The following is a 19,177-nucleotide window of genomic DNA, read 5'->3' as shown; positions in this document are numbered from 1 at the left end:
TTTTTCGCCAATTGTCTTATCATGAAATGTGAGTCGTAACCGCTGATTATGAAAAAAACATGGAACACGGAACAACAAACTGTTTTCTAAAATTAAGATTACACACTTGGTGCGCAAATCGGCGTACTTGCCCGTTAAAATGGTCATGATCAATCACAATTGTATCTGTGGGTGTAAAGCGCTTCTCACAAATATGACAATCAGTTGCTCCATTAGTGTTTGGTTTAATATTCATGGGCTCAATATGCTTTATCTTTCCATGTACAAACATTGCCACATCAGACATTTCCTTCGCAAACCAGTCTAGACAGTCCATACCTGCGTAGCTTCGATAAAAAGATACTGATTCATCGTAAGAACATTTGACATAATACCCGGCGCTAAAGGCTTTATGCTCCTGATGCTTAATTGTTTTACTTTGAAGCGGTCCATTTTTAATTTTTTGTAGCATTGCTTCAAAGTCTGCATAGACAACAAAAGGTGTTGTCTGCTTATACACATGATTTTTAAATTCAACATGTTGATATGGTGGAAATGAAACTTTGCAGTCGTTGATTCTCTCACAATATTTTGCATGATCATTTAGTCTGTCAAAACTGCTAAAATAATTTAGACATCTATCGCATACAAATATTTTATGTCCATATTTACTAGATAAAAGCCGAGACAGATTCTTTATCATGCAATAATGGTATTTGATATCTACAATTTCGTTATCCTCAATAGGTGCCTCGTAATCGTTTAATTTTGGAAAATATTTATCTTGTACCATCAACAAATTTACATGTCTAGTTAATTTAATTTTACACAACCTTAACGGTATTGTTACGTAAAATGTTTTTTCTTTAGCGACATTCATTTCCAACCCATACACGTTTAAAGAGATGCCATTTTGTTTCTCAAATTTCGAAATGCCTCCAATAGTCATTGGTGTTTCGAAACCATCAACATTTAAGACAGTTGTGTAATGTGGATATGAACTAGTCCGATCAGAACTCGCTTTTGCAGGATACAGCGCTGACAGTATACTCCAAAAAAAGCACGCCTCGTCATTGTTTTTACATTGATACACGCGTGCTTATTTCGGATTTGATCCGGTAGCTTAATGAAGGATGAAGCCCCATTCCCGATTTCATATTTGTTAATATTAACCTCCAACGATATTATTTTTTCCAAAGCCCACCCTGAACCCTTTTCCTCAAACTCTGATAGTTTCGCCATAATTTTATCAATTACGTTAGAGTGGAACCACAACATCAAGTCTGTTCCTGCGTCTATGATTTCATTTTTTGTGTTAAAATATTTAAATTCGCTATTTTCCCCTGATTTGCTTTTCTTATAAACTTTCCACAAAATGCGGTATTACATTTTATTACATTAAGGGCCGGTTGTTCGAACGCTAATCAACAATGATCACTATCAAATATTTAATTACTGTCACAACTGTCAATGTCTACTTTGTTTGGGTTGCTGAAAACATAATTGATTACAATTATGAAATTACTTAATCAATTATGTTAATAATTGTTATGTTAATTGATTAACTAATCTCATAATTATAATCAATTATGTTTTCAGCAACCCAATAAAAGTTGACATTGACAGTTTTGGTGACAGTAATTAAATATTTGATAGTGATCATTGTTGATTAGCGTTCAAACAACCGGCCCTTAATTTTTTTAAAATATTTTTAATTCTAATTTTAAAAAGCTTAAAACAATCACCGAAAAATTGCATTACGTCCTTATGAGCCAAATTAATAATTATTCCCGTTCTAACCCGACTTGCAAATGATGAAGTTATATCGTCCCATTTAACTTTGCTGCGTTTATTAAGGCCCCCACCCACGTGTTGAGAAAAATTTTGAATTTCTAATTTGACTGTTTTTAAGTGTCCAACGTTTGTTTGCAATTGTCGTAATTTTGGTACATCCAAGTCTCCATACCGAATAGCTTTATTAAACAATGTTAAATGTCTCCGAATATGTTTTAGCCAAATATTTGCTTCTCGCGGTGTATAATTTTGAAACAAAATATCTCGCGCTTTAACTAAATTTTGCACAATGTCACAACTTAATTCTCCTATGTCACTCATGATTGAATAAGCAATAAAGATTTAATAAATGAAAAACTCACCTACTGTTTTCCCTATCGGCTTCAGATGTTGTTACTAGCTTGAAGTTGGTTCAGAGAGATGCTATGATGTTGTTCCAGATGATTGTTGCTAGCTTGAAGTTTTTGCTGAGGGTTAGTTTACAGCGGATGTACCTACAATAACATTTGTTTTAGTCTAATGCATTCAACATGAAACAATTGCCAGCACAGAATAAAATACTTGACAAACATTGAATAGAAGAAGATAATTGATAAAAAAATAATTGAAGAATAATCTATATAACATAACAGAATTGTAAGAATAAAATTAATAGCACACATATTTCGCAAAAATAATTAGCAATAGAGAACAAAATACATGGCAAAATTGAAATGAAAAATAATAATTGTCAAAAAATAGAATGGAAAAATAAATAAATTGACAAGATCCGTCTGAAATGGAGAAAAGATAATTGACAAAAAGAGAATGGGAAAATAAACTATTTTGCAAGATAGCATGAAATACATTACAAAAACGGAATTGTAAAATAATTAGCAAAAATATTTAGCAAAAGAGAATTGAAAGAATAAAATATTTAGCAAAAAGAACGAAGAGTACATACCTCTAAAGCTAGACTGTTGTCCGGATGGTGTACTGCTTCTACTTTTCAATAACTTCAGAAGATGATGCAGGATGTTGCTTTCCAATATTGATTACGCCTTTGTAGACTACGGAATATTTTTGGCTACAAAATTCTTGCACAAATGGCTTATAGTCTTCTGTCACTCTGTCCGGTAGGAAAACCACGCTTTCTTCTAGTTCAAGCAATACAACCTCCCCAAACTTGCTTTTTACTATTTTCGCTGAGTAAATTATAAATGGAGTGTCGACAGGTAGGTCCCTCAAATTTTGGACTGGCTTTCTCTCTGCAATAAGCGAGAATTTGTTTATTTTGGTTAGATCCATCTGCAAAAATGCGAAAACTTTCTATTTTTCTCTATTTTTTTTAAACGAAAATGTGGAGATGCATTAAACGATTAGGAGGAGAGAGAAAAGCTGTGAATTATGTTAGATGCTACATGAAGTCGAAAAAGTAAACATTTTTTAAATAAAATACTGAATGAAATCAGAATATGAGAAGAGAGGAACACTATACTACGTGAAATCAAAATACGAAAAGAGGAAAACAATGCTTATAAAAAATAGCGGCTGGGAAATGTTTTGAACGATGGAAAAGGATATAATAAATACATAAAAATATTTAACAAATGAAAACATTTACACAATACATTTACAAATACATATTTAAAAAAAAACAGCACAAATAGCTTACCTTGCTTCACTATTTTCACTGCACTGCAAACTTATGTTATGACTTACTGTAAGACTTTCAGATGTCAACTGTGCTGTATGCTTGTTTGGTTCTATATTTATAGGCGAACCCCTCCACGCAGGCAGAGCGTGATCACATGTCAAGGATTTGTTTTTGCAAAATAGTTTCCGTTAACCGCAATAACATATTTTTCCGTTAACCACAATAACATATTTTTTCCGTTAACCACATATTTCCTGTAAAAATATGTTATTGTGGTTACCGGAAACTGATAACAGTTTATAATACTAATATCTGTGGTTACATGTTATCATCTGACCACATCCGGACTTCTAGCATTGTGGTTTGTCATATCTTTAGCGGTTTCCTGTTGTTGCAAAAATATCGTCTGCACTCTTTCCTTATCAACCATCCACATCCGGAATGTTGATAAACAACAACTTGTTATTTAAAATATTTTTGTAAATAATTCAAAATATTTGATTTTTCGTGATTTTGTACAAATATTATATTTTCAGCCCCATATATGATGATCGTATGGCATTTCACATTTTTATACATGTTCAGAATGGGCCATTATCATGATGATGATTGTATAGCATTTTTATAAACTTTCAGAATGGCCATTGTCATGTACTTCACATGTATACATTGCCTCTTGCCTTTTCAAAATCAACAATCTTCTTACGACCCTCTGGTCATTGTTGGTCGCTTCGATGGCTCTCTGGCTTCGAAGGACCCTGATGGCTCATCGTGAGCGGGAATCGGCATACCGATTCTGGACCACTTTTTTCCCACGGTGGCCGGGAATCGGCATACCGATTCTGGACCACTTTTTTCCCACGGTGGCCGGGAATCGGCATGCCGATTCTGGCTCATCGTGCGCGAGAATCGGTGTTATTCATCTACTGACGTCTTTCTAATTTTGATTGTATTGACTAGATGAGGACATGAGGAATGTTCATTATTTCCAGTACTTCTTCATTTGTAGTTCTGCTGGTCCAGCTTATTCTTAGCATTCGGCGGTACATCCACATTTCGAATGAATTCAGTTTGTTGACGTCATACTGTTTTAATGGCCAGGTCTCACAACCATATAGTAATAGAGACCACACATAACACTTTAGTGTTCTCAATCTTATCGTGACTGATAGCTTGGGGTTACAGAGCATTTTACGCATGTTCATGAAGCCAGATCTTGCTATTTCAATGCGTCTTCTAATTTCTTTTGAGTGGTCTAGCTGACTGTTTAGCTCTCTACCCACGTATATGAAGCTTTGGGAACAACTCTGAAGGGTGGTACCATTGATTTGTATGTTGGGTGTAATTTGTTCATGGGTGTTCTTGTGGAATACCATGATTTTGGTTTTGGAAACATTAATATCCAAGCCCAGTATGTTCATCAATATTTTTAGTTGGTCTTCTGTTTCCGCTAATACTACGGTGTCATCGGCATATCCTACATTGTTAATGAAAATTCCATTGACTCTGGCACCTTCAGGGCGAACTTCAAGAGAAGCTCTGACGATATGTTCGGCATAGACGTTAAAAAAAGGCTTCTGATACAAGTTGATAAAATTTATTATTCTAAATGGGAAATAAGCCACAATTTAACTTAAAAAATATTTTTTTTTACGTTTCGACTTAAACCGCTGACGTCGTTTTCGTTATTAAGTTGATAAAATGTTTCGATATCGGTATTTTCTTTGTCTACGGTAGATGCGTATACTTGTATTTTATTTATACCTACGGAGTATGCAGCTAGTTAAATTAGCAATACTCGATCGGATAATGGGACAAATTTTCTTACAGACTTTGCAAGTGATTTCTTAAATATGACTTCTGCGCCGTTTTGATGTGACTCATCATTTGTAGCAGAGTAATATATCTGATAGTCTTGAGAATTATAGTGTACGTTGTTTGGCCACCTTGTTTCGCAAACAAAAAATATAGATATATCGAGTCCTCCCATTTCAAGTAAGAGGTTTCTAAACCTTCCTGCTTCATATAACGTTCTAACATTCACATTTTTAACATCCACGTACACATTTTGATTTTTTTATGTTTATTTAACTTTACTGATCTTTTTTATAGGGATTTCGCCTGTTAGCGACCGGGGAAGCCCTATGATCTTTATCTGCCGGATCTTGGAGTCCGAATCCATGATCAGTAACTGCTATATGTCGTGGCTACTTCTTGACATGACGATTGTTCATGGAATATCCTTAAGGATCTTTAATATATTGGTTTTTCCGTTACCTACTATATATCCATGCCGTTGGCGTTTTATCGGTTCATTCGCCTTTTGTGACAATTTCTTATTCCAGGGGCAAGGGAAGTGTTGACTATCAAGAGAGATCATGGATCATCCACCGTTGCATATCCCGGCAATCACGCGGTAAGGCAGATTGATATATCATCCCTAAAATCCAGGGATGACACTTCCGCCATCCACGTCATACAAAAGATCTTCTTCTCCGCCGTACCTACCGTTGTGGTCTTCACCTGTATCCCTAGGTAGGGGTCCATGTTATACCCCAGAGAACTGGGTCCCAATCTGAACTTAGCCATCTATTCACTCCATCACTCTTAAGTGATAGATGCCCACCCCCGCGACATGGACGCGCCAGATTGGAGTTACCAACGTGAGCGACAGAGAAGTTGACTGTGCTCCGTGAGCCGGGTTAATGGACATGTCACACCCTCAGTGCAAAACTGTTGTAAGTCAAAAATTTTATGAAAATGACGTAATCATGGCATTCGCTTGTAAACATGCATATCTATCCCGTGTAAAACTTTAGTAACTTTCAACTGCTCAACCAGCTAAATATCACAACTCTCACACCGACATTAGCACAGCGATAAATGCACGAAAATAAACAAAATCGTCTTTATCTCGAAACTTACTTATTTTGACTTACAACAGTCTTGCACTGAGGTTGTGATGTGTGATTCCATGCCCAAAGGCAATTTGGCACAATCAAAATTTCATGATTTCCAAAATATCGATTGAAATGAAATTAATGATAGTTAAAATTAGTAGTAGATATTCAGCCCTGTGATGAATTACCGAAGTTATTGTTAACCGTTAAAGTTAACATAACGATAACATATAACTATCTCCATAACTATAAAATGCAAATTCCGTGTGATGGATCATCCACCGTTATGAGATGCGTTATTTCTTAGACGTTATTCGAGGAAGAAAGTATTACGTTGTCTAAAAAGAGAACCTTATGTAGAATCAGTAAAAGTTGAAGCGAGAAAGAGAATCGCGAGAAGTTGGTATACCTACCTAGCGGCTACCGATGACTGAACAGCTGTTCGCTGTTCGGTGTGGTTCGGTGGTGAATCGTAAAAGTAGATAGAAAGAAGTATGTACTTAAAACCCTTGGATTTGGATGTTTATAAATAAAAATTTCAATTTGTATCTCTCGATTTGATTTTTGTATAATTTTTCGCTGTGTCTAGGTACACGCTAACGTGTACGCAAATAAAAAAGTTAGGTACACGCTTAAACGTCATCAAGTCAGTGACGTCATTATTTAGCGTGTACTATGACTGGGTTTTTTGGTACACGCTAATTTGAGCCGCGTGTATGCTGTGGTATTAAGTATCTGTAAGTATCGCGAGTGTCAGAGTGTAGTTAGAATTTGTCTAATCGCGTTATGTTTACACTTTAATATTGATTTGTAAAGAGTTTCCTTATTTTTTACTTGTTTAGTGTTTTTTTTAATTAACTATATGGAGTATGGACAATTATTTAGTTCTTTTAATGAGTTTAACAACATTCTAAAACAGTATGAAAAAGATAAGAGACAAAAATTCGTGATTAACGGTAGCAGAAGTAATAAGATAAAATATACGGGGCGATTGATTAGTGTGATAAAGCTCAGTAGATCCGCAAGTAATAGATAGCAATAAAAGTTAGTATCAAAAATTTTAGCAAACTTTGAGCTTCATATTACAAAATTACTAAAATTAGTTAGAATGTTACAGGGCGTTCGATAATATACTCTCGGACCAAACTTATGTTTTTTAAATGGAACACCCTATATTTTATTTTATGTTCGAAATCTTCTTAACTTTCATATCACAAAAATATAAAGGTTTATTATGTTATACAGGATATTTACAAAGTTATAACCAATTTTCTATGAAAATCGTAACAAGTTCAACTCCCTGTATAAATAAAAATAAACACCAAATAAACTGGTATAATTAACTTACGTATAAAAATTTTTTAGCAGTATTTTGTATATATCATGTTAACTAATATTTATTTTGCTAACCTGAATATATACTTTTATATGCATATTGTTTTATTACAATTAAGTTTCAAACATCTGAATAGTTTTGCTTCCCTTCCCCTTCCCTTAATAAAAATATTTTCTATCAAACAAACAACAAACACTAAAAATATCAAAATAGCGTGTACCAAAATATAAAGTCACTGCGCACGCTAAATAATGACGTCACTGGCTTGATGAAGTTTAATTCGCGTGTACCTAACTTTTTTATTTGCGTACACGTTAGCGTGTACCTAGACACAGCGATAATTTTTAAAATTGCATTACCCTTCTATTTTTAAATTATTAGCTTTCTTTTTCATTTTTATTAATTACCTGCGCATCTCACCGGTAAACAAGGTAATGTGTGTGTGTCGTGATGCTTTGGTCACTGGACCTTACATCTCTCTGCCATTGTAAAGACAAACAATTTTACCTATTGTTTTCATTGTAAAACAGATTGTAAAAAAAACTTGGAAGAAAAAAAAAATTAATTACCTACGTGTTTTTAATTGTTATCTTAGGTCTATGTTTTTGATAATATTGTGCTGCTTTATATTTGATATTAAGAGGAAACAGTAGCGATCAACAGGTAGCAAAAACGCGTTCCAAGATTGCGGCTGTAATTTTGAATATTTTTTCGAGATATTTGGCACACGTATTCGTAATAGAATAAAGAATGGCGGTACAGAGCCCAATTTGAAAAATATATTAATATGTAGAAATTACTCTGTAATTAAATACAATATTAAAAAAACGAGCCTGTACCGCCATTAAGAACAAAAAAATACACTTTCTTCAAATAAACTTTTTTATCCGATGCCTAAATTTTGTGTCATTTTGGAACTACTAAAATTTTTTATTCCATGAGTAGTTCCAAAATGACACAAAATCTAGGCATCGGATAAAAAAGTTTATTTGAAGAAAGTGTATTTTTTTGTTCTTCTTAATGGCGGCACAGGCTCGTTTTTTTAATATTGTATTTAACTACAGAGTAATTTCCACATATTAATATATTTTTCAAATTGGGCTCTGTACCGCCATTCTTTATTATATTACGAATACGTGTGCCAAATATCTCGAAAAAATATTCAAAATTACAGCCGCAATCTTGGAACGCGTTTTGGCTACCTGTTGATCGCTACTGTTTCCTCTTAAATTTGATTTATTAAATTAATAAAATGCCGCACAATGTCCTGGGACAATCTGAAGCAGCGTTCTACGTTAAATATTCACTTAATTCCTGTCTAAAAACAAATCAAAACATAAACCTAACCTTACGATCCTTAACATACCTAACCAGTTATCTCACAACTTGAGGTTTAACGTCGCGTTATAAAGTGACAGTTGATATATCAGATAACTCAAGAACTGTCAAGAAATAACGCAAGTAGTTGTATGATACATCACACCAATTCGAGGATTATAACTTAACTACGGGATAACTTTACGTTAAAGATAACTTCGGTCATCCATCACAGGGCTGATTGTAAGGAACAGGTTATTTCGGACGTACCCCGTGTAACGGTTCCAACTCGGCAGATTTTAGCAAGAATATACATAGGTTGTTCTTCATTACTTGAATGTATGTCTATTTTCTTCACAATTTCCCAAGTGTCCTCCTCTTGGGGAAATTCTAAAAAAAAACAATCTAAGTATATAAAAAGTTATTCTGCAGGACAAAATTAAAAAATAAAAAAAGTTATCAGTAGGTATCTGCAAATTAGCGTGTATGACTAATTACTATTTGTGTATGACTATAGAGGGGGTTGGCTTCGGACTTGGTCCAGTAGCCTCAGAATGTAATAAAGACTCAAGGATGGATAATATGCAGCTTGCATTTTAATGACTTCTATGCGTTTTTTTGCGAATTCGTAAAATTTTAATTTTTTTAACACTTCGGGCATTTAGTTGCATATTTTATCAAATTTACCTAAGCCTTGGCCTGTTATTATAGTTCATTTTTTAAATAGGAGGAGTAAACTCAAAAGACACATTCATACCCAATAATTTCAATAGAAAAATAACCAGATTCATCTTTTTTCTTGGCTGATCATGTCGGTCTTCCCTTCCGTGCCTATTCGCTGTGTGTAAATACTTGGAGGTAATAAGAGAAACGATCGTGCGCGTATAGCGGAGAAATCTTGCAACTTTCTATATTTCTTAAATAATTCATATTATTAATTGAAATTGTCAAATTAACATATATGTATTTTATACCTACTGTCATTGAAGAAAATGGGATTTCGCACATTATGTATTATAAATTGTAAAAGTTGAATGTTGTTCCACAATATTGATATGATATGCAATTATTAAAATAAATTTAATCAATGGTATTTTGCTTGTAGTACAATGTTTACCTTTTAATAAAATAACCTCAATCTTACCTTTTCTTCTTATTCTATTTTTGGCTATGGCCTTGACAATTATCCAGTAACCAGGACTAATATAATTGGCCGATATAATTAAAAGTGCTAAAAATGTTGCTGAGCTATGAAACCAGGTGTCGCTCTTCCGGAACTTTCACGGTCCCAATACCCCCACTTAGTTTCTCGATACAATGTGCAAGAAAGAGATACCGCAAACCTGTCCAAGAGATCTTGTCGTCAGGAAGCGCGGAGGTTAGGCTCAGTCTATGTTAATAGATACGTCTATGAATATTATATTATACTAATACGTCGCTAAAGAGTTCTAAAAACAACTATTTTTTATATAAATGCAGACTAAAAATCTAATCTTGAATAAAGCTTTTTACGCTATATCTAGAATTAAAAACATACTACCCATCTCGGCATCAATGAACGTTTATTATAGCCTTGCTTACAGCCACATGTGCTGTAATGTAATTTTGTGGGAGAACTCAGTAGATACAGTAGAACCTCCTGTCCTGGAATAAGATTATGAGATTAAGATTTTTATCAGTATCAGAAGATGAATTATATTAAATAATATCCAATATTGAACTGGGTCAAGATTGTGTAATATCGACTAACATTTACCTTGATTGTTTATTTAAATATTGAGTGTCGAATCCTTGGCCACGGGCGCTGAATAAGCACCCGTGTATTTTTAACAATAACACACTTTGATTATTGAAAATAATATAATTAAAAGATCAGAATAAACTTGGTGTTCGTCGAGGTAAGATGTTTCATTCTCCCTTAACTACTTAACATTGAAAAGAACCTGATGTATTACCACCCTTACCTCCCAGGGTGACAGTAAATACCAGTTATATTAGAGGGCGTTCCACATACCACCATATGGCGATCCAGAAGGTCTTTGTTAAGTAGTTATTGTAATTTGTTAAGTGTAAATTTTAAGAAGAAGTTAATTAAGAAATGAGAAGATGAAAAAAAAAAGAAATTAGAATAAGGGAAACTTAAGTTAGAAAAAGTAAATCTAAAGTAAAACAATGGGAGCGACGAGAAACTGGAAGAAGAAAAGACAATTGGGGTAAAGTATCTATCCCCCATAGATATTATGCATTAGCTGATAGATGGAATTTGCGATGCCCACCAGACTAGACATTGGAGACACGTCGACATGGACGAAAATTGGGAATTCTGGACCATGGAACCAGCCGGCGCGGCGTCAGGAGGACGCACATCCACGAAATGGACAGTGGTGGACAGGACAAAATTATGTGATGTGAGTAATTTGACTATATTGTATTTATTGTTTTAACATTTCTCATATTGCATATAGCCTAACATAAGAATTAATTTTTCTAATTGAATACAATTAATATCAAATTAGGTCAAGTTTCCGTATGTTTACTAAGTGTAGAAATATTCAATATTTCAAATATTCAATAATTTAGATGATTTTTGTTTAACTAAGTACATTGATAATATTAAGTTTTATTTTTAATGAAAACAAGCAATTTTTTTTCATTCTTTTAATAGAAAGAATACAACCATTTTATGATACTATGATAAGTAAAAATAATGATTTAGTTATCAATTTTTTTTCTATGAAGCAAAAATATGCTATTTAAAAATTTTTATTTGTGCGAAGGTATATTTATATTTACGTATTTTCAAATTTTGACGTTATTTGACCGTGAAAACACGGGTAAAGAAATACTATGATAAGGAATTTTGCTGACAGAAGATATATACACGATTTAAAATTACGAATTGTATTATTATACACTAGAAAAAAGGTGTAGGAAGAGTTTTATGATAAATCAAGATACCTATTGAGAGTATAATAGAAGGAATTATTATTTGGAGTATAATAAGAAGAGAAACAGAAATATTTTTAAGAAGTTGGAACAAAATGGAAAATTTAACATAATGAACAAGAATAATTTTGACGGAAATATGAGTTCCCGAATAAACTTAATGATTAAGAAACAAGTTAGACAGAATTTTTATGTACCGATGTTATGACAAAGAAATGAAACCTAGAAAGGAGAAATGTAACAAAGAAACTATGAAATGATGTAAGACTGAAATTATTGAAAATTGATATGATTTTAAATGAATCAATTTTGAAACTTCAAAGAGTATTATCCCAGATAGAGAGACTAATCAAGATTCGATTGATTAAAAGCATTCATAATGCAATCGAAATAAACGATGAATATTTGGACGAAACGAAAATTTAAGGACAAGTTATTAAGATGTTACAAAAAAAATGGAATATTTAATGACAAAAAAAGTTATTGATAAAATAATGAAGTGTCTAAGGAGACATTATTTTGAGACATATGCATATTATATATAAATATACTTTAAGTTCTTACATAATAAATATATTTAAATATTTAAATGGATAACATAATTTATGTAAGGCTTTATAGCAGATATAACCAGAGAAATAGAGATAAGAGTATTTTGTTGTGACGTTATAAAAGTGTCCATTTTAGCGAAGAAAGTGAACTATTAGTAGTTAATTGGTACCAAAAGTTAATTATCAATAATAAGGTTTTCTCAGTTGTATTTTTATGTAAATTAGGTAAATATTTTAATGGTCGCCCAAAACCATAAGTAGTATTAGTATTCAGCGATGGTAGCTGAGCCTTTTTGGTGATTTTTTTAACAGAATATAGTCTATTTTTATCAACACTTTCTTTCGATTTTTTTTTTATTGAATTTTGAAGTTTTTTAGATGCCGATAACAGGTTTTTGATTTAAATTTTTTTAAAATCGGTCGAATTTTAGTATAAATATTTTATAATAAAGTACAATTAAAGACAATCTAGACAATAAAAACCAACTCTTGTCAAGGAAAAGGTACAAAATGAAAATTAGAAGATATTAGCATACCCATTTCGTGTTTTGAAACTAACTGGATCTCACCTAGACTGAGTATATCAGATCAGACAGGAATTTAGGGATGCAAGATGTAGAAGATTTTTTTAAACGCACAACTATCCATTTTGTCTTTTTGGGACAAACCTTCTCACGACTAACGACGTGCAAAAGGACCGGAAGCAAATTCAAGGGTATAAAGTTGCGGAAAAATACCCACCAAGTAGGTAAGGGTTAGAAAATGAAGAATTTTTAAAGTAAATGATATATAAATGAATAACTATGAAAAATGATATGAATATGTATGAAGGAAGATATTATATGAAATATGAAGTAAATGATATAAAGAAGAAATATGAATAAGAAGAAGATTTATGTTTAATAGTACACTGTGAAGAAAGTACTAAGTATAAAGAAAATGAAAAATATGTATTAGTAAAGTACCGGACAAGAGGAAGAGGAAGAAAAAGAGAGAATTTTTAAAAGAAGAATATGTAAAAATTTGAGAACATCAAAAGAATTGTTGTTCTGAAGCTATTTCCTTGTGGCATTTTTATAATTACGTATTTTTTATGGGAAATAAAATATTTTTTATATATATACTATAGTATTTTGTATTTTGACAACGAAACCCGATTTGGGCTTCGAAACGTTAATAAATTAATTTTTTAGTAAAATTGTGGCTTATTTCCCATAAAAAATACGTAATTATCAAAAGAATTGTCTTATAAAAGTCTAGTAACAGAATAAGAATTAAGAGAGTAAATTCAATTTTAAGAGTTTAAGTTGTAATTTCTTTTTAAATCTTTGAGTTAAAGTAAAGTATAAAATATAATTTGTGAGTGTAGAATTTCGCGAGATATAAAGAAAAGGAATTATGTAAGAATAGACAATATTTTACATTATTGAAGTTTGTTTTGTAAATTATGTATATGTATGTATATTTAGGTTTAATGTTTTCAAGGTAATGTTTGTGTTTTGTTGGCGTATAAAAGTGAAAGTATAAAATAAGCAAGCTTGTACAAATTGTACATAGTTTCATTTTCATTTGGATAGGTCAGTATAATAATATGACACAATTTTGACCGAAGTATAAAAAAAATAGTATTTGTTAGTAAACACACCGTAAAATTTATCCTAATACCGATTAAGATTTTTTTTTCATTTCGTAAATCAGATAATAAAAAAAAATCTTAGGATGGTGTCCTGGAATAAGATTATGAGATTAAGATTTTTATCAGTATCAGAAGATGAATTATATTAAATAATATCCAATATTGAACTGGGTCAAGATTGTGTAATATCGACTAACATTTACCTTGATTGTTTATTTAAATATTGAGTGTCGAATCCTTGGCCACGGGCGCTGAATAAGCACCCGTGTATTTTTAACAATAACACACTTTGATTATTGAAAATAATATAATTAAAAGATCAGAATAAACTTGGTGTTCGTCGAGGTAAGATGTTTCATTCTCCCTTAACTACTTAACATTGAAAAGAACCTGATGTATTACCACCCTTACCTCCCAGGGTGACAGTAAATACCAGTTATATTAGATGGCGTTCCACATACCACCATACTCCGTTAACCGAAACCTTTTTAACCGAAACCTTTTTAACCGAAATATCGTTTAACTGAAATGGATAACAGTTCAATAATTTCATCAATAAAAAGTAAATTTAAAAAATGCAATAAAATTAAGGCAAATGAACATGTTTAGAGTGGTTTTTTAAAGAAATCTTCTATTTTATTTTGTGTTTTTCTTTGACAACGATGTTTTACAGCACTATCTCTCCAATACAATGATTTGATACAAGAAGAATACAAAAAACAATGTTATTTTTAACCGAAATTCTTGTTATCCGAAATGGCCTCCCCCCAATTATTTTGGTTAACTGGGGTTTTAGTGTAGTAACAATGTAACAAAGTGTTCATTACCAAAAAAAAATTATACGTAAAATTTTTAATTTGGATTATCAATTTTTATTAAACATCAAATTTTAACTTTCTACTGCCTATATATCTATAAATGTTTACTTTATGTACAGTTGAGTCCGCGAATCTTTAAGCGGTAAACATACCAACGCGATCTCGACGCGATGGCGTTCACGATGGCGATCGTGACTCAACTCGTCTACTTGTTTGCTTCAGACGAGTTGGATCGCGATCGCCATCGTGAACGCTATCGCGCCGTTATCGCTTCGGTGTGTTTTCCGCTTTACCCGTGCGTCATCATTTAAAGCATACGAAATAAGTCGGAAATTTACTAAACGCAACGGCAAGTGGATATTATTCCGATCACGGGTTATAGTATAAAATTTGACGTTATCAAATAAATAGAATGTCACATTTAAGTTTTGCTTTAAAATTTTGGTGCATAATTACAGCTACATTTGAAGTAGCTTAATAAGTTATTTTATTATCATTGATTAATAAATAAATAACCAATTTATAAAAAAATTTAATAACATATTTTCTTTTTGTTATTTTATTCACTTTGGCGGAACCTTAACCCATTGTGCCAAAGGTGCTAAAACGCACCATTTTTTTGTAGATTTTTTTTTGGCAATTCGTTAATTTTTTTTAAATCTTTGTATTTTTTAAGCCACCAGAAGATATAAGTGTAACTAAATTTAATTTTGTTTAATTTAGAAACTCATGCTTTCATCACAAAAATATTTTCTAAATGTCCGACATTTTCAATCCTTCGACGCAACTTTATTTTTACCGTAGTAATTTTATCGGCATAACACTTTTGTGGTCAAATAAATTAAAACATTATTTTTTAACCTATTTGTACACCAACTGTTATAAAAATACAAAAAAAATAATTTCTGAGTCATCAAATCTCGTGTTTGAAAATAATGGTTCGATAACGAACCATTGGCGGAAGTCGACATATAATCCTGTCTGATCAGGAATAAGTTCAAGGTGATGCACAGGAAGTAATTTGTTGGGATATTTCTTTATTATGTGTAAAAACACGTATCCACTATGCTTGCACTCCGAGCTCCTGCAACTGCTCCACATAGTGGACACGTTTGGCACTCCCGGGCTGTGCAATTGTGCGCAATCTGCCTCGGTGCTCCAATCTGGGGCGGTTTATATGTAAGGGAGCGCATACCGTATCGATTGGAGCAGTTGCAGGGAGCGCAAGAAGTTCGTGAACATAGTGGATGGTTGGCGCTCTCGGGCCATGCAACAGTGTGCGCTCCGCCTCAACGGTCCAATAGGTGGCGGTTTATATGTAGAGGAGCTCATGCATGTAGATGGGAGCAATTGCAGGGAGCGCCGAGCGCAAGAGGTTTATAAACATAGTGAATGGTAGGCACTCCCGGACCGTGCAACAGTGCGCGCTCCGCCTCGGCGTTCCAATTGGTGTCGGTTTATATGTAGAGGAACGCATACCGTATCGATTGGAGCAGTTGCAGGGAGCGCGGAGTGCAAGAGGTTCGTGAACATAGTGGATGGTTGGCGCTCCCGGACCGTGCAACAGTGCGCCAACGACCGTGCGGCAGTGCCTCGGTGGTCCAATATTACGAACATAGTGGATACGTACCTTTAGAAAGACGGGTATTCTGGTATTCAGTTTTGTTATAATCTAGGGTGGGGGAGGGGGGGCGGCTTCATAAGGGAGTTTGTGTAGTGTTGTAGACAGTAGCCAATATGTCGATTTGTCGAATTTATGCAACTGGCACAGTGCAAGATACAGGATTGGAAAGTGTAAACTTGAAATATCTAAAATAATTTCTAAAAAGGATAGAGGGCCGTTCGACTTCGTTTTTGACAAAGAAGCTGAAGAAGGTGTAGGCAATGTTCTAACCATATTATTTTTGTTTATGAAAACTTCCAGGTCCATTTACACTCTAAATGTTTTAAGACTTTTCACAACAAATAAAATTGTGTATTTCAATTTTTATATCTCATTTCCGCCAAAGGTTCGAAAACGAACCATTTTGTTGTTGTGACACCTGCCATTATCAAAGTGAAAAAAAAATGTTTACGAATGTTTAAGTTTATTTTACTCTAGTTAATCAAATATATTACATATTATTGCAGTATTTCTTTGCTTGGCGGTTAATGGGTTAAACACAAGCATTCAACTGTGTCAACAATGAGGTTAGCTTTGTACGTTGTCAAAATTTATCGTAAAATAACAAACTGTAAAGAATATTTGCTACGCCGGCCCTGACGGATGACTAAAAGAAATGGATGTTCTGACAAACAGCATAGATGCCCGAATATGGATAATGAAGTATTTAATGAGTCAGTCGATTATAGTATTTCGTGATAGAAAGACATGTGTACCTAGATATTAGAATAAATGTATAAAATTCTGAATTTGCCTTTAAATATTTAACAAAGCAGCGGTAGGATATTATCCATGTGCTATAACAAGTGTTAAGTTATATTTATACTTATTTAATAGTGATATTGTTTAAAAACACAATAATAGTATATCGTATGTGAATGTTTCGAAAGTGACAAAAGTAGCAATGGAATTTTCCTGCAAGAAGTGAACTTGTGAAGTGTTGTTACGTTAAAGTGTTTTACGTGGAATTTTATCCGGAATTTGCACTAAATGCGACGTGTAAATAATATTTAAAGTACGGTGAATCACCTGGGTGTTTTTATGAGTTGTTTTTGGATCAATTTGTGCTGTTTCTTTGCCAATGATATACATTGTACCACATATTTTTTATGACAGGATGTCTGTTGGAACTTCGAACTTGTGTCTGATGGGGTTAAGAGGATTGAACTGTATGTATTTATCAGATAGTTTATTTAATAGATATTAAAATATTTATCGTGATGTATAAGCTATTCAAAGTGTAGTTAATAGACATATTTCGCGATTTGATTTTGAAAAAGATTAAAATATTTATCGGAATATTTTTATAAGCTATTCAAAGTGTAGCTAATAGACTTATATTTAGCGATTTGATTTTGAAAAAGGTTAAAATATTTATCGGAATATATTTATAAGCTATTCAAAGTGTAGCTAATAGACTTATATTTCGCGATTTGATTTTGAAAAAGGTTAAAATATTTATCGGAATATACTTATAAGCTATTCAAAGTGTAGATAATAGACTTATATTTCGCGATTTGATTTCAAAATAAGTTAAAATATTTATAAGGATAGTATATAAGCTAATCAACGTATAGTATTAAGCTTATATTACCTTATTTAAGTTTGAGAAACTGTTCAACGTGTAGCAACAGACTTCTCTTTTATTAACTTCACAATTTTATTATATTAATAATGTATTATATTTTTACAAGCTATTCAAAGTGTAGATAATAGACTTATATTTTGGTATTTGAATTTGAAATAAATTAAAATATCTATAGGGAGATATAAACTATTCAACGTTTAGTAATATTTATATTTCGCGATTTAAATTTAAAATAGATTAAAATATTTATAAGAATATATACTGCGTTTGGGTTTCAATTAGACATGCGCGCTTAGGGTGTGAGCACTGCCGGTTTTTCCACATTTTTTAAGGTATGCGTTATTGTTATAATTTATACACATGCATTTATAAATATTTAGAGTGTAGACGGTATAGTCGTAGAGTGTCAATGTCATTTTTAAAATAGCGGTGACTATGGCTTTAGTTTTTGAATATTCTTTTAAATCCTTACTTGTTAATTGCGTGAATTATTTATTAATTTACATTAATAGCATTATTTTAAATTAATTATTTATTCAGTCATTACAATAATTTATATACTATGCAATAAAAACTAATAATCGAGAAAAGAGAAAAATTGATAAAGCGATTTTAATAACATACTGTTACTATCGAGTAGATGAGTTTTGAACATCTTTAACAGTTAAAAATTAATTTTAAATGTTTGGTAATAAATGTTTGAGGAATTTGAGCAGCCGGTTTATTTACCCACTTACCGGTAATTTAACAACCATATTACGTCACCTACTCATTGTAGATTAGTAATTTCAGAACCTAAAGTATTATTTGTTTAAATCCGTCGATGGACGATTACGCATCGATACTATAGTGGAATAATAGACAGTGTTGCCCATTTTGGCGCTTCCTTCGAAGTGGTATGTCTGGTTGATTGGTGAACGCTCTGTATAAGCTATTCAATGTGTAGTATTGAGCTTATATTGCATTATTTAAGTTCGAGAGGTTGTTCAACGTGTAGCAACAACCTTCTCTCA

At 32.6% G+C, this 19,177-nt stretch overlaps 1 protein-coding gene across 2 annotated transcripts in view; it reads right to left on the bottom strand.

The window, feature by feature from the left end:
• The window catches only part of LOC126886504 (zinc finger protein 678-like), a 100,964-nt gene that overhangs the window by 56,076 nt on the left and 25,711 nt on the right, over positions 1 to 19,177 (bottom strand). Inside the window, exons 2-3 of one of the 2 annotated variants that reach the window (XM_050653466.1) lie at positions 10,107 to 10,606; positions 9,233 to 9,352 (exon numbers count right to left, since the gene is read on the bottom strand). In XM_050653466.1, coding sequence (XP_050509423.1) covers positions 9,233 to 9,278 — 46 coding nt within the window. In that variant the 5' untranslated portion in view covers positions 9,279 to 9,352; positions 10,107 to 10,606. The remainder of the gene's footprint in view (positions 1 to 9,232; positions 9,353 to 10,106; positions 10,607 to 19,177) is intronic. The other variant, XM_050653464.1, reaches the window with a different exon arrangement.

Source organism: Diabrotica virgifera, chromosome 6, assembly GCF_917563875.1.
Source record: "Diabrotica virgifera virgifera chromosome 6, PGI_DIABVI_V3a".
Lineage (NCBI taxonomy): Eukaryota > Metazoa > Arthropoda > Insecta > Coleoptera > Chrysomelidae > Diabrotica > Diabrotica virgifera.
The sequence above is the reverse complement of the archived record's forward strand: the minus strand, read 5'-3'. Positions and strand labels throughout refer to the sequence as shown.